The sequence below is a fragment of the Calypte anna genome, chromosome Z (assembly GCF_003957555.1).
Source record: "Calypte anna isolate BGI_N300 chromosome Z, bCalAnn1_v1.p, whole genome shotgun sequence".
NCBI classification, from domain to species: Eukaryota; Metazoa; Chordata; class Aves; order Apodiformes; family Trochilidae; genus Calypte; species Calypte anna.
The window spans coordinates 42,643,810-42,660,482 of NC_044274.1; the positions used below are offsets into that span (position 1 = coordinate 42,643,810).

At 39.8% G+C, this 16,673-nt stretch overlaps 1 protein-coding gene across 2 annotated transcripts in view; it reads left to right on the top strand.

The window, feature by feature from the left end:
* The first annotated feature begins 542 nt into the window (after nt 1-542).
* Nucleotides 543-16,673, top strand: part of FREM1 (FRAS1 related extracellular matrix 1) — a 55,820-nt gene continuing 39,689 nt past the window's right edge. For both annotated transcript variants that reach the window (XM_008496246.1, XM_030466734.1), the window contains exons 1-12: nt 543-773; nt 5,112-5,206; nt 5,773-6,074; nt 6,591-6,787; nt 7,438-7,761; nt 8,714-8,822; nt 9,493-9,624; nt 11,916-12,260; nt 12,923-13,065; nt 13,639-13,835; nt 15,026-15,116; nt 16,122-16,289. In XM_008496246.1, the coding sequence (XP_008494468.1) occupies nt 543-773; nt 5,112-5,206; nt 5,773-6,074; nt 6,591-6,787; nt 7,438-7,761; nt 8,714-8,822; nt 9,493-9,624; nt 11,916-12,260; nt 12,923-13,065; nt 13,639-13,835; nt 15,026-15,116; nt 16,122-16,289 (2,334 nt within the window). The remainder of the gene's footprint in view (nt 774-5,111; nt 5,207-5,772; nt 6,075-6,590; nt 6,788-7,437; nt 7,762-8,713; nt 8,823-9,492; nt 9,625-11,915; nt 12,261-12,922; nt 13,066-13,638; nt 13,836-15,025; nt 15,117-16,121; nt 16,290-16,673) is intronic.

Here is a 16,673-nt window from a genome sequence, read left to right on the forward strand (position 1 = left end):
CAGCCATTGTAGAGCTGCCACGAAGCAAGTTCTTCTCAGTTGTTGCCATGATGTGGTGAAAGGATATCTTTCCATTTCTTTGAAAGTGTGTACACTTGGTAATATTTAAAGGTGAAGTCAATCTGTTGCTTGAAATAAACTCAAATTGTTTGATTGCCAAAGAAATGGCAGGTTTTTAGGTTGTTATTTCCCCCCTCAACAGTTGCTCTGTGCCTCATATCAATTTTCTTTTTTTTTCCTTTCTTTTTCTTTTCTTTTTTTTTTGGCAGGATTATCAAACCTTAAAGGCAATCTGAGAACACATTAATCATTTTTTCAGCCTTGACCAATGGATTTTATAAAAACCCAAGGATATTTTGAAAGGCTCCTGTCCAAATTTCAATCAAGGAGCACATCTTAATGGAAAACATGTGGCACGTTTTTACCTGCAACTAGCATTTTGGTCTTCATTATATGGTGAAAATCTGCTGGTGGAGAGAGAGAAGACTTCTTTTGTCAAGAACATTTTCACTGGTGGAAAGGAGCTGGTATCCCCTCATAATATGAAGCCCTTGGAGAAAAGCTTGTTGTTCCTACTGCTGCATGTTATCCTGAGAGTTGGCTGCTCCTCCTTTATTAGCGTCAACCTTGGGATGAAAGTGATGAAGGGACAGTCTGTTTTCCTGTCAGAAGAAGATCTCAAGTTTTCCATCCCCAGAGAGAAGGATGTCTGCAAAGTAGAAGTGGTGACTAATGAGCCAATAACACAGAGGGTTGGGAGACTAACTCCACAGGTATTTGGGATCCATTGTGCTGCTCTGAATATGTGTGCATTATTGAATGTTTTTCTTTGTTTTGGTTTGGTTTTTTGGTTTTTTTAATTTTGGTTTGGTTTGGTTTGGTTTTGGTAGTCACAAAAAGTCATAAAACTGAATGGTCTTTTAGCCTTTTGCTAAAAATAGCCAGCTGACAAGAGAACTGGGCTGCTGAAGTCCAAAAGTTGTACTCAGTCAGGTGAGAGTCAGGATCTCCTTCCACAAGCAGAGAATAGGTACTCCTGAACTTTCCTAGGAGATATCCTCCCCCCTCAACCACTTGTTTTTCTGCCATGAGGGTACCCACTGCCCCTTGCGTAATGTATAGCCAGCTAGAGTATTCTGCATTTCAGTCACGAAGCTGCTACTTAGGGAGCAATTTAGGAAAAAAAAACATCCCATACAATAAGCACATTGTGTACACTGTTGTTTGTGCTGCTCTGCAACAGCTAAATTGCTAGCAGATGGCAAATACATTAAAAAAGAAAGTTTCTGTTACAATTTTGAGCTCATAGAACTAATGAACTGTATTTCACACATCACCATTCTGCTACTTGCCTCACAAATCTCACCTGGTTGTCGCAGGAAGGAGTTGGAAGCAATTGACATGAAGATGTAAAAGTAAAGGATGAATGATTTAAAAAATGAACCATAACCAAATAGGTTTTGGTTTTTTTTTTGAAAAGTTTTTTTAACTATACCATGCAGCATACAGTTCTGTCTGCATATGGATGTTGTTTTAAACATCCTCTCTGAGTTTTCTGCTTGTCTCTGTGAAGGCAGATGCAGGAGCACCAGTCTCAGTAGATTTTTTCAGAGCTTCTGGTTTGCTGATCACGATTTTTGCAGGGCACTGATGAGTACTGCAGCGGACGGAGCAGAGCTATGCCAGCAAAACCAGAAGCTGATGGGCAGGGCAATGAGTGATCTTTGTTAGAAACTGACCACAAGATGTGCAGTGCCTCTGCTGAACCTTTCCCAGGGCTTGATCTCTGTCCCTGGGCTGAGAGAATTCTCTGGCTGTAGTGAGAGCTCCTCCTCTGCACTTTCCCAGTCTAGTTTGTACCACGGAGAGAAAAATAGAGATTTATATGTCTCATTGATAGCAAACCCTTCTGTAGCCACTCTGACTGGCTGAATGAGTGACTTTTCTTTCCACCTCTGACTTAGCCTCTATGTGAAGTAGGGTCCAGGTATTTTGCATAAAACACATTGTCCTTTGTAACCTGACAAGCACAGGATGAGAGCAATTTCCCAGAGACTCTCCACACCTTATTTTCCAATTCAAAATATCTAGAGACCTTGTATGTCCCTATGCCCAATAACACCTCTATCAATTGCCCAGGCAGCCAAGCATGGCTCTTGGAGGCTGAAGGCACACTGCATCTGGAGGCCTGAGCTCTTTTTGGCAGCTGGCTTGAGGTAGGAGGCTGAAAAGGGGCTGTGGCTGCTAGTGTTGCCCAGGATGCCTTTCCTGGATGGCTCCTGGCCTGAGTGCCATCCCATTAGGAAAAGTGCCTTCTCCTCCTCTCCATTGGAGTTGGGAGTGCCAGAGGCACACCAACAAACAGGGTCCCCAAGGGGCATCACCAGTGAGACAGGCAGCCTGATTGACTCAAGTCGTATTTCCTTACTGGGAAAAAGCAAGAGAGTGTTTGTAAGCTGAAGACTTCTGTTTTAAATGACCAGCCCCTGAAGCAGACACTGAAAAGTGCTGCCTGAGCTTTTACCACTCCTGAAAAAAGATGCCAGAGTCCAGCCCTCTTGTTGCCACTCACACTCTGTCAGGAAATTCCACAGCCAGAAAATGTCTCTGGTCTGATTTGCTTTACTGCCATTAAAGTGAGTAATGTCCTAGGAATGTATGACAATTTAATTATAAGTTGTAATTGAAAAGCAATTGAAGTAGAAAAAAACAAAGCTCAACAGTAATTAGGAAAAGATCTAGACCTCCTTTGTTTTATCCAGCAAATTTATAGACAATTAGAGTTGCCTGTTCATTTAAAAGGAAAACATATTAGGAATCATAAAACAGATGTTTCTTTTTTGCAACGCAGATTGGTCTTGTATGTGTATAAACTGACTGTCAGTCAGTCATTACAGACCTTTGTGAAAGATTCTTAATTTTCCACTCCTTTGTTATCAATTAAGAGAGGGAACTAATGATGTCTTAGAAAGAAGGCAATTAATTATTTTATGTGATAAACCATCTCCTCTGAGGCAGTCCTCACTGATATGAACAGGGATGCACTGCCTTAGTAATATCCCACTGTCAGGTGCACACCAGACCTACCTATTAACAAAAATCCCACTTACTTTGAGAGCTCTACACTGATATATATCAGTGAAGAAGGTCATCTTCAATGAACATTAAACTACTGGAAGATGTATATAAGCTTTGTTTTTCCCTTAAGGTAGCATACCACCTAAGTATTTCTTCAATTGCTTTATTTTTTTTGTAGGTTATCACTTGTACAATTTATTTCCTGATGAAAATTAAAAGCAGGGAACATATTTTAAAATCACTAGGAATACAAAACAATTTAACACATAGCTTTAGCATCTCTGAATAACTGCTGGGGAAGTGGACACTGCCAGCAATAATGGAAGCTGATAAACGAATTATTTTTGCATGAGAGAAAGATCCAAATTCTAATTTTGTGTTATGACTAGAAAGAAAAAAAAAGGTCACTGCTGCCTGTATCCTTTAGTGTAAATCCATGAAGTGGTCATGAGGCCCTTTGGTTAACTATGCATTAACAATACAGGAATTAAAGTATTACTTTGTTTTTACACTGAAAGCCAGAACATCCAAAACCTTTTTCTATACACTGCACTTTCAGTCAGTATTTCATATCCTTACTAAAATCCTCTTTTCTTTCCAACATCTTTTGAAGTCGTGGGAGAAGTGTAGGTAATTCAGGCAAATGGCTTCATATTCATAATTCTTTTCTTGTATTTTAGGAAGTGACTAGTAGTAAGAAATGATCTCTTCTTTCTGCAAAAAGATGTGGTTTGTCAGTCAGCTGTGTATGTGCATTAATCCTTATAAATGATGGCCTCACCAGTTTATTAGAGAATGCTGAACAGGTTTTACTTCAGACCACGGAAGAACTAATGCCCCTAAAAACTGAATCAAAATCACATTTGGTTTCGCATTCAGTAAATGCCATGAATAGCTCTTTTCTTCTTGCTGACAAAAATATGCCCTCTCTTTCTGTAGATACAAATAGTCTCCTCCATCTATGCACAAGCTGTGTGTGTTCTCCCTGTTTTCGCAGGGACGATACAGAGACATAGTCTTACCTTTGCTAGGACTTTTCAGCTGTTACACTCTAAAAAAATATAGAAACATGGGAATTTTAATTTTCCAGACCTGCAAATTGACATATGTGTGGACATTAGAATGCTACGCTTGAGAGTCAAAATTTCTGCTCAAAAGAATGGATGTGTCAAAGCTCTCCAAAGGAATCTTTTTTCCTATGTGAAACAGGCATTTTTCCCCATTGCTTTACTTTCACACGTTAAGAAACTGTTACATGAAATAGTAAGCCTGAAACAAGTGTCTTATCTTAGATGGTTAAACTGCAGCCAGTCATCTTTGCAAATCTTACCTGTCTCAGGTGTGCTGTAAGAATTAGTCTCTTTTGGATTAGCTGAACACAATAGAGAAATTATCCTTGGGTTTATGCTGTAAGATTACACTGGCAGGGGAGATGGACATTGGTATGGCACAGGGATGACATCTGGTAGAAAACTACTGCTACTAAGTCAGTGTTCCAAAAGCATGTGAAAATATGAGCTAGCAAAGTTTCCAACGGAGGAGTTTCACAGCATCACACTTTTGTAGACCGATAGTGGCCATAAAGTAGAATTTACTGTACAATCAAGTTATCACCGTGAGCAATTTCAAAAGCTAATAAATCTAACATTACAGTGCAGGAATGGCTGGCTTTTTAGATCCACTGAAGTTCTCCCACTGAATAAAACTGCATCCCTAAGTGCACAGACTGCAGTGGAAAAGAATTATGCACTCGAGTTATTTTATTGCACTGGGGGAACAACCTGGCAGCCTGAAACAATCACATGTGTAGAGGCCATTCCTGTGTAGAGTGCCAGCAGCCTCAAATTAAGGTGGTAGCTCTTACTCTTATTGGGGCACCACAGAACATTTGAATACCTGTTCTTGGAAATAAACTACAGATTAAAAATTTACTTAGTCTGATGCTCTCTTGATAGTCAGAGAGGTGTGGAACAGAAGCCATGGAGGGTACATCCTTGAGATCGTTGAACTTGTCTATTCCTTCTCCTTCATAGGTTTTTGACTGCCACTTCCTTCCTAATGAAGTTAAATATACCCACTATGGCTGTCCAATTTTAGATGAAGACACAGTCATGCTTAGGCTGTACAGGTAAGCAGCCATGGGAGATCACACTCCCTCCATAATAGAACAGCTGCTCCCAGGAAGAGCAAGTAGTCCATTTTTTTCATGGTAAAAACATGTTCTGCTGTGCATATCATAACCACTTAGCTCCAGTAACAGCACTGTTAGTCAACAAGTCACCTTATGTTGACAGAAATATTTGTCACAATGTATCTCAAATAATGTGTTTGTTACTATTAATGAATGTTCTATATTGCTTGTTTATTATGGAAAACCAATGATTCTTCTTTTTATTGTTGAAAGTGACAACAGTACTTTCAGATCACTGTACTTTCTGTGCTGTTCTGCTGATAGGAACCCAGACCCTTGTATATACACTAAAAGTAGCCTTGACTTGCACATATGCCCTTTTTATAAATATGAGGATATGTGTAGCAGGGTCTGGCAGCTCAGAGTCTGTGACAATTGTGTTTGGAGGGCACATCAGGGAAAGAGGTTCAAGTAATTCAGTTTAGAAGGTGAGCTGACCACCAAATTCACAGAGCAACAGAAGATGGGATGGAGCATAACTGATTTCCTTCTATCCTCTGCAGGTTTACAGAAAATGAAACATTTGCAGAAACATTCAGCCTCCATGTGCAGCTACTTGAGCCAGACTGTAACATCATCAAAATGCGGTCCCGTACTCTGCAGGTTCCTGAGTACTATGGTCTGTCCAGGGCAATTGACAAGAACGTCCTTGCTTTTGACTATGACAGGAAGATAAATCTGGATTGCTCCATTTCCATAGACTTTTCAGAAACCCAACTACCTGCTCACGGCCAGCTGGTCACTGGGGAAGTACAGCTAGAGCAGCTTCATGGAGATCAGTCACGAGGCTTCTTCTCTGGCCCTAGTATGATGTGCTTTAGTTACTTGTTACTTAGTTATTTAGCAGGTTCAAAATACCTAGTGGATGAAGACTGAAGTGGTGGGTTGCTTCAGATATACCCTGTGGAAATGATTAATGTGAAATTTAATGAACATTTTGAGCTATCATGGAAACTGAAACAGACAGGACTTTTGTGTGGGGTACAATGTAGATCATAGATCTTGGTCAGTAATCCCCCAGCTGGAGTCTGGATTTGGTTCCTAGATATTGATACTAGTGTGATGGCTTTGGGAGTGCCAGGACCCGGCAGAAAGAGCACAGGGAGTAGCTGGAGGAAGCACCTGCTGAAAAGATCAAAGGAGGACGGACTTGGAAGATGTCAGTTGAAAACAAAATCTTGTGGGAATAACTATGTCAGGAAAGAAGTCCTAATTCTCACCATGCTACCTTTTTTAGGGGTTAGCTGAGCCATCCAGCCAAGATTCCCATGTCAGTTTCTTCTCCAACAACTATTTCCCTCTTGCTTCTCTTGGGTCACAGAGAACAACGAGGGACAGCAGTGCAGAACTGGGAGTTGCATACCAGGACGAGGAATCATTCACAACACAAAAATGAGCTGTGAGGAATTTCTGAGGATGGGAATTCGATATCAGCACCTTGACCCTCCTTCTCCTGACACAGATTATATTCCTTTGAGGCTGGATCTCACAGACAGCAGAAGCAAAACTCTGCACAAGGTAGATTTTTTAGCAACCTTACAATATCTGATTGTCTTCCTGATTTAAAAAAAATCAAATGTTATCTTTTTTCACATTTGAAGGTTGGTAGTGAGCCTGAAAGTTTGTTTAATTCTCACAACGTGTCCAGCTGGGCAAATGAAATTAATTATCTCCACACCTCTACTCCTAGACCATTACAGCTACAGACAAAACACCTCTGGTTGTTTTCTGGCAGACATCAAGAGTCTAGTCTGAAAGCAAAATTGATTCCACTTTTTTATAAAGTGTGATCTGCGTGGACTTCAGCACACAGAGTAATTAATAAGTTAAGATCTGTGTGAACTTATTCAGTTAATAAAAATTAATGGTTCATGCATGTTTCTGTCAGGTAAAGTTATTCATGAAACACATATAAAATTGAGCAAGTTGTTCCAGTCCACAATTAAGGACACAGACAAGTCTAGTGAACCTGGAAGACTTTTTAATGAGGTCTAAATATTTGCTTCAGGTATTTTCTCATTAAAATCTTTCCATTTTTCCTTTCAAAATAATAATTGCTTTAACATGTACCCCAGTTAGCTATGTAAAGGTAATGAAAATCAGATTTGCTTATATCACTTTGTCTTATTAGTTGTCTTTTTTGTTTGTTTTTTTGTTTTCTGTTGTAGACTGAGTATGCATGGCTCACTGTTCACATTAAAGGTGCTATTCCTAATCAAATACCCAAAGCTGCCCCAGTGGCAAAGTTACTCCTGGGAGTAGATCAGTTTATTTTAACCCCCCTAACAACCACAGCCATTGATGCTGAAGACAATGAAACTCCAAAGTCCCTGCTTGTGTTCAACATTACCAAGCCACCTCCACAGGGCTTCATCACTCATCTATCTGACCACACCAAACCTGTTGGATCCTTCACATGGAAAGATCTCAGCGATGTGCTCATTGCTTATCAGCCTCCAAACAACAGTCACACAGAGAGAAGAAATTATGAGGTAACAGTGTAATGTGTAAGGATTTGCTGGTTTTCATGTCCTTAAGATTCAGTGAGCTATGAATGAATACCTTCATAGGTAATGGATATTTTTCAGAAAAATAAAAAAATATAAGTGTATGCAATGCTGGGGGAGCCAAGGTAGAATTTTTTACCACTGTCTTCTACGGTGCATCAGCTTCAATGTCTAGCACAAATGATGTACTTGTTGCTCACTACTTAAGGATTTCTTTACACTGAAAGATTTCTGTCCTTTTGATTAAGGATATCCAAACAGGATATTTTGTTGCTGGGTTGGTTTTTGTTTTTGTTTTTTTTTTACTTTTTAAATTTTTTATGAGGATAACAATATTGGTTGTAGATCTACCCAAGGGCCTTTGGAAAGATCAGTGGTGCCTTTTCCACACAGCTTTTATCTCTGTGTGACACTACTGGTCCCTGCAATCTGTGAAGAGGTGGTGGTAGATTTAAAGCCATGAAAGACAGACCAGCCAAATGTCCAAATTGCCACCTGATCTTGCAGCCTGCCTGCTGCACCAGAATAATAGAATGGCTTAGGTTGAAACAGATCTGGAAGATCACCTAGTTCCAACCCCTCAGTTCTTTCATAATTTTTTTTTGTTAAAGGAACAGGAAACCCCTGTTCCTCTTCATTAGTTGCTGAGTTAACATACCCCAAACAACAGTGAAAATGCTTATCTTTCCCATTAATTTCTACCCATTGCAAACTAACTTTCACAGCATTCATGGTGAAGAGCACAGAAGGAAGATACTTAACTTAGTGCAGAACCTCAAAGTCTCTTTTCAGAAGCTAAATCAAGTTTCATTTGTTAGCATTATCAGAAGAATTTAATATGACTCAGGAGAGAGTGTGCTATACGTGTTTTAAGGTACATCTGTGTTTCAAGGCCTTCTTTCTTTTTGAAGAAATAATTTGTCTGCTTTGTTAACAGGTGGAGTTTGAGGTTCATGACTTCTACTTTGAAAGGAGTTTACCAATCACTGTTCATCTTTCTATCAGAACAACAGATACAAATGCTCCCCGAGTATCATGGAATACAGGCAAGCTCACTTTTGCTCAGTTTGGGTTTTTGTTTGTTTTTGGTTTTTTGTTTGTTTGTTTGTTTGTTTGTTTGTTTTTTGGTTGGTTTTTTTTAACTTTTTTTTCTTCCAGAATTTATAACAGTTTGACAGAGAGATTTAAAAAGCTATAAAATTCAGATTTATGCATGCTGTTATTAGAGGAAACTTAAGGAGCACAGTCTCCTTGGAAATGAGAAGGGGTTGAGAAGAGGCCTCTTGACTCTCAAAGAAAACCCAACTGAAATGGCTGTCAGAGTAAAGAGATGTTTTCCCTTGTCATGAAAATCACTATATATTCTTAAAAAGGAAACTGAGTGGCCAAACTGTAAGACTTCAGGAGCAAAACTCAAGTTCATGCAAATGTCCAGAAATGTGCTTAGCAAAATTGTCAGATAATTGAAAACCAGAACACATCAGTTCATTAAAAAAAATGTCTTTAAAGACAGTTGACAAAGGCAAGCACATCAGAATAAAAACTGTAGTCAAGATTTTGTGCTGCCTTGAATTGTCTGTCACAGGTGGGTATGCAGGTGGAATTTAACATGGTTTTTTTTTTTTTTCCTTTCTGCCAAGACCATGAGAAAGATTAGATGCTAACATCCTTGAATGTTGCAGATGCTTTGGTGAAACAATGCTCTGCTCTTTGCAGGCCTTAACCTCCTGGAAGGGCAGTCCCGACCTATCACATGGCAACACTTTCAAATTGTAGACAACGACGACATCCAGAATGTTCGCTTGGTCACAGTTGATGGCTTGCAGCATGGGCAGCTGACAGTGAGAGGTAAAGCATTGCAGTGGGAGATGCTGACTCCTGACAGCTGGCTATGATAGATAAAATGTCAGCCAGTAAGATGCTCATGGACTCTCCCTGCTGAGGGCTGCCAGCATAAGACCCAGTTTTACCAGGGAATGAAGGTGTGGAAGAAAACACCTGAATGCATAGTAAGAAATTTAAAAATTCACAAGCTCATAAAGGAAGTTGGTTGCATAACTTTGAAACTTTTGCAAATAGCGTACATGTTATTCATGTCTCCGAATGGGAGATACTTCTGAGCCTTTTGCCTACATGTCACTGTCATTTGGAAGTGAAATCGTTTCTTAGTTTCTTCAGTGGAGGTGAATTCAGGCCAAGCGAGCTAGGGCAGCGAGTGAGGCCATGCATCAGCCCTGGACCCTGTCTCACGAAAGCGAAGTGATGGGTGACTCCCTGGAAGGCAGCGCTGCAATGTCACTGCAGGCATCCTTGCCAGCCAGCTCAGCTCCCTCTGCGGACCAACTCCCGCCTCTACAACCAACGCAGGGATTAGGAAAAAAAAAAACATGAGTACTGAAAAATTCAGTATTTAAACTTTTACTTTCTTAGCTTAGGTTTTCATGCCAAAGCTGAAATTTTAAAGAAATGCTCTCACTGAGCACACATGACCTGGTTGAAATGCAGTGACTATATTTTCACTTTCTCTTTTTTAACTTGAAGATGGTAAGGATGCCGAATGATTATGATTCATCATTGGCCAATACAGACAACATGTGGATATATTTGTTATTTATTGACAGCTTTAAGGTTTATTTTTAAAAAAGTGGCAGTTAAATTAGAGTTCTAATTTGTTAGCCTTCTGCACGGTAAATATGACTCATTTTGCTTTGCAGTCTCATGAGCCAGCACAGTATTGCTGTCTTTAAGAAAACTGTTAGGGAAAAAAAAGTGACTCTTCTGTCAACAGAGTGGAAAGCTGCTGCCACTATCAATACTGGATTTTTTGACAGTTGCATGTATTCATGTAAATACATAGCCTAGAGACATAAAGCAAGCATCTAAAGAAAAGGAGAAGGTGGTATTGAAATTTAAAGGAGACAGAAAGGATAAAAAAGTTCATTTCATCCCATGGCATGGCCGCAGAGTCATTTTCCTGTAATGCTGCAAACAGGACTCTGTGGTATCAGCAGTGCCAGACAGATGTGGCCCAGAGATTTTGTTAGGGGGGGCTGTGCAGCTGCCCAGGGAGTGGAGGAGGCAGAGCAGCAGAGCCGCTGTCTGCAGGACCATGCAGAACCCAGGGCCCAACTTGTGGGGGCAGTCCCATCCCTCTATGCAGCCTCCCCAGTTTCTCAGCCTCTTGTGGGCCAGCCAGGCGTGAATGTTTTTCCTCCAGTAAACACAACTTATTCTCTTATGTGTCTTCATAGGCACACAAAAAGTAATCTGTGGCCCTGATTTTTGGCAGTGGCCCTTTTTGTCTAGCAACCACCAACTTATGTTCAGACTTTAAAGAAAAGCTTGGGTTTAGTCCTCCAGCTGCACCATAACTCTAATTCTGCTGGCAGATGGTCTGGTAAACTGCTTGCTGAATCAGCAAAGGGATTCTCCTTAACTGCAGGGAGCCAGCAGCAAAGCCAATGTTCTGAGTTCTCTTTTGTTGGGTTTGATAATGCCAGTCCTAGAGCTAAATGAAAATCTAGAAAGAAAGAGATATGTATGGAATGGTTTTCTGTCATCTTTAACAGGAAAATACTAGACAGCAAAATACTTTCTTTGGAGGCCCTGGAGATACCATCTCTTCCAAAGCGAGCTTGCAGTTCTTGAATATGTGTGCGTGCATCACATGTCTAGTGAAGCAAAGTTGTAAAAAACGGTCTTCTTATAGACAGTGATATCAATATGCAGAAAAAACAAGACCTACAAATGTTATTTTTTCACTTGCAGTGAAATACTGAGATGTAATTATAAAGCACATTCTCTTTGGTGTTTAAAATGCATATTAAAATTTCTTATAAGAAAGCAGAAGGTTGAAATCAAAGTGGAAATAATCAGTTAAAAATATTTGATATTTTCAATTACCTTTACCACAATGGATATGGGGAGGATTTATTCTGCTACCACAGTTGCAATTGCTGTATCCTTATTAACTATTTCAACTTCTCAAAATTTGTTTCCAGGAAGTGAAGCTTTGTTTGATTTTTCTAGTTAGAAATACATTCTCTTTCTCTCCCTTAATAACATTCATTCTGGTGGAAGAATTCTCCTCTGGGCTGAACTGCACAATTTTGATGTCTTTTCTATCGTGGTTTTGACAGGAGGGAAAGGGTTCATGTTCACAGTCTCTGACATTCAGGCTGGAGTTGTTCACTACCATCATGATGACAGTGATTCTACTAAGGACTTTGTGGTATTTCGGATTTTCGATGGTGCCCACAGTATTCGACATAAGTTTCCAATCAATATCCTCCCTAAAGATGACAGCCCTCCATTTCTTATCAGCAATGTAGTTATTGTAGTTCATGAAGGACAGACGATCTTGATTCAGGGCTCCATGCTTCATGCTTCTGACATGGATTCCAGTGATGATTACATATTATTCAATATTACCAAACCACCACAGGCTGGAGAAATCATGAAGAAGCCAGGACCAAACTTGATAGGTAATGATGCATGTCCCCAGTAACACATTTTTCTTTCTCCTCTCCTTTTTTAACCACATTAGAAGTTACAAATAGACAATTTATTGACAACAAGCTCAGGACAAATCATGGCAAATCTGGGCTTCTTTCATTATAGTGTAAATCCCCGTCAATAATTAATGTTAGTCTCTGCACCAGGATGACTATACCAACACAATTTATGCCCTAATACTTCCTTTCTTAGAGTATTTTCTTACTGTATTTTTCCCGTCCATGAAAGCTGGGCTAGTCAGGAGTTACTTTATCTGAAACCCTGGGCACTTCAAAGCTATTAAATGTCTGTTTCTAAGAGAAGAAAGCTCTCCTTCCATATAACTGAACTCATAAATCCCTGTGCTAGACTGCAGAGGCTGCTCGTCCTGCAGATTGCCTTTTGTCCTCTGCACAAGGCTTTAGGCCCATTTTCTGTGTTGCTTCACTTGTGAGACATCTTTAAGCAACATGGAAATGAAGCTAATGATCTTCTGGAAACACAGTGAGATGACATTTCAAAAGGCTTACCCTGGTTTTAGTGAGAAAGAGAGCCCTGTGCTTCACCAGTTACCTGCACAGCTAATGGATAATTTTAAGAATTATTAAAATAGTGCATGGTTAAATAGAAGATGTATTCTTCCATTCAACAGGGTATTCTGTCAGCAGTTTTCTTCAGAAGGATCTATTTAATGGAATAATTTATTATCATCATTTGGGAGGAGAAATATTTGAAGATTCCCTTGAGTTTGTGCTGTGTGATAGCCATGACCCTCCCAATCTCTCAGAACCACAGGTATGAAACTGAAGCAATCTTTGGCAGAGTCCTGTTTTTTTCCTTCAATTGGCTGATAATTTTACAACTTCTCACACACTTTCACATCAAACTGGCAAAGATCTTTTCTGTTTCCCATCAACATGGACATCACCACAAGTGATATTATTTAGAGCCAGCTCTTGTTATTGCTTTCTGTGTGGTAGTTCTCTCTGTCTGCACCCAGAGAGACAAGTCCATTGCAAAGACTTTATTCTGCAAAAAGTAATGTTGAAAACAAATTTGATTTGGAGATGGCACAAACAAACAGCCCTCCTAAAGTAAACTAAGAAGAGACTAATTATGTCACCCAGGAGTCCAATAAAATGAATTTAACTTTGCTTTTAATTTACATGGAAACCACTAAGATTCATAGGCTTTGCATTTAACTATTGTGTATCTCCATTACTCATCTGTTCATGATATGGCATGACAGCCACATCCTATATCTCACATTCCAGTGATCTTCTTACTTTCTGTGCATGTTTGGAAAGCTGCTTGGATACTCCTAATTGAGAGGAATGGCTGCTAATTTTACTGTCTTCCTCATTTCAGGTGATGATGGTGCACATTATCCCTGTGGATGATCAGCTACCCAGGGAAGCCCCAGGAGTGACCCGTTATTTGGTTGTTAAAGAGACTGAGGTTGCTCACCTAACTAAGAAACATCTCCACTTCATAGATGTGGAAGAGCAAGACAGGGAACTCACATACACCATAACCACCTACCCATTTTTCTCCTGCACACACAGGTAGTTATGATGTGCAATACCTTCCAGGTGGGACAGGGCAATGCCCCATGTAAGAGGAGCAGCCTCAGTGGCAGTAGAATGCTTGCACTGCAGGTTCTTCACCTGTTTGCTTAAAGTGCATGTGAGAATAGCTGTGTGTATCTCTCCTGTTGATGATTAAGAATGTGCTTGAGCAGAAAGCAACAGAATAAAATGCAGAGTAATAATAATTAAAAAGTAATATTCAGCAAGAAATAAGGGGGAAAGCACCTGAAATATTTTCTTTCCATTTGTTGGACTTGCATTTAAACTGATCTCTAGTATCCTGTAAAGCCTTGAAACAAATCACAGCACCTCTCCTAACTGATAGGAGAGTGGGCTGAGAAGTTTCAGACTGAGAAGATGAGGTGCTACAATTTTTTCTAGGCTTTATATTATTACTATGGCACTGTGAAGATCTCCTGGTACTGGACCAGAAACCTGTGGAGCAGGATTCAGGAAGAACAGGCTAAAGGGGTAACAGGAGTATGGAATGAATGGGTGTAGTAGCAGTTACATGTCACTGATGTTGTTTTAACATTTGGTAAATTCATGACAGCATCAGCAGCAACTTGCTAAATAGCAAAGTTTAAAATCCAACCATTACATGGTTTAAGATGAAGATCAACAGTTTCAGTTCTGACCTCAAGCAACAGAGGATCAGTATGTAGCTGCTGGAGAAGGATGTTTAGGCTATTCCTTTACTCAGTCAAACAACTACCTGGTTATCCAATTTGCTGGTTACTGCTATTGGAAAGCTGCATTCCTGTAAACAGTTAATTTCAGAAGTTTATAACATGCATTAAACTCAGAAATAATTTCTTTTTCTGTGTAAAGATAAATGCAGGTGTATAAGTAATAACAATATAATGGAGTAAATTTGCAGATGGTGTTAATGTTACCTGGGGTGTGCAGAGATACACTTGTAGCAAACCCAGACCTTGCTGATAAAGTATGTGTGATTTTCTTAATAATTTTGAAAAATATTTCTTGTGATCAGTTTTCTGTGGTAACGTTTAGGTGAGTAACAAAGAAGAAAGAAAATAATTTTTACTTTGAATGTGGTTGGGAGTGGGAAGTTAATTTGAAATCTGGGGTTGAGCTATGTGACTGTTCTTGTTCCTGTTCTTCAGTGGTGCTAATCAGGATTTTATATGTGTATCTTTGTACAGCCACTCAGATGCTGGGAAGATATTTATGGTGGACACCATACCCAGGCTGGTCAAGGATCCTGATGCTCTTGCATTGCAGTCATTTACTCAGGTTTGTTACGTTGCCTGATACCATAACCAGTTTTAAGCAATTTAGAAAATGATACAAGAATAGAGCTTCTCTTTGACAGAAAAACAGAAGGTGAAAAAATGAGACACAGAACTGCCACAAGCTCTACTTAAGAAGCTTGAGGTTTCACTAAATGCATCCCAATTTTTAAAACAATTTCCCTTCATGCTTCATTTCAATAATATGTAAACAAAAATCTCCCTTTGAAACCATCAGGGGCTGAATATGTTTCTAGCATGATGTTAAGAGGGAGAAAAAAATACACAGACTGTGGAAAAGAGTCTGTGACAGTTTCCTGCTACTTCTCCATGTCTCCAGTGATAGCTGTGGTAGAGGCTGAAAAAGGCCTTTTTTTTAGGAGTTCTTGTTCAGTTTTCATGCTTCTGTAGTTTGACAGAGGTCTTATGAGTGTTAGTAAAGTGCCTTGTTTTATATCCCACTGTGTCACGAAGGCTGCATAATGTTGGTCATGGCAGTACCATAATGAGAGCTCTGAGCCTATAGATTCTTAATAATGTGCCTAAGATGGGTGGCTGGATGCAAGAATTTGGTGATTATTTTAGGCTCTGTACCAGCCTTCCCTCACCTGGGGAGACAAGTATTGCAGTTTATTCATACAGGTGAGGGCAAACTCAGCTGCTATGGGAGCTATGGGAATTGTGTATTTTAAAGTCACAGTTAGAAAAGGCCCTAGGATAAGCATTCTTAAAAGGCTTCCTCAAGAAGATAAGGCCATTGGCTTTGTTTTCATTTATAAACCTTGTCTGTATCTTTTGCTACAGGTCTGAGTATTTGAACCTGTACTCCCCTGGTTTGTATCTAAAGATGCATTTAATCAAGGTATTGCCAGTACCTAATGAGTACATGCAAAGTTTCTGGAATTAATTTTGATAGTTTGATTCATCAGGGTATGAGAAAGTTCCCAGTGTCCTGAATTATGGTTACTTCCATTATTGCTTCTTACCCACACTCTCCCTCTTTTTGCAGCATGCTGTGAACTATATGAAAGTTGCCTACATGCCACCCCTGCAAGACATTGGGCCTGAAGCACAGCAAGTCCAGTTTGTTTTTTCTGTCAGCAATCAGCATGGTGGAACTTTGTATGGGATCTGCTTCAATATTACAATTCTTCCTGTGGACAATCAAGCCCCAGAGGTAGCATGGTGGTGAGGGTGATAGGGAAGGACTTGGAAATGGCTTTGGGTGGAAACAGAAATGCAGAATGGTGTCTCAAACTGGCTGAAATAAAAAATAAATCTTCCCTGGGATCAGGGTTTCAGTATCTTGCATGCAGCCTGCACTGGAAGAGAAGTGGAAGGCAAATTCTGGTGTTTGTGCAAGGGGATTTTCTGTGCTAAGCTGAAGGCTAACTTCAGTGCCCGAGTGGCTGTACAAAAATATGTATGTAATACCCTTAATAGCAAAACTGCATCCCTTCTCCTTGAGTTGCCTATCACCTATTAAAGCCAGGAGCCTCAGAAAGGAAGACAGTCTTTGGCATTCTGATGCTTGAACAAATTGTCAGAGCAAATTGAAAAT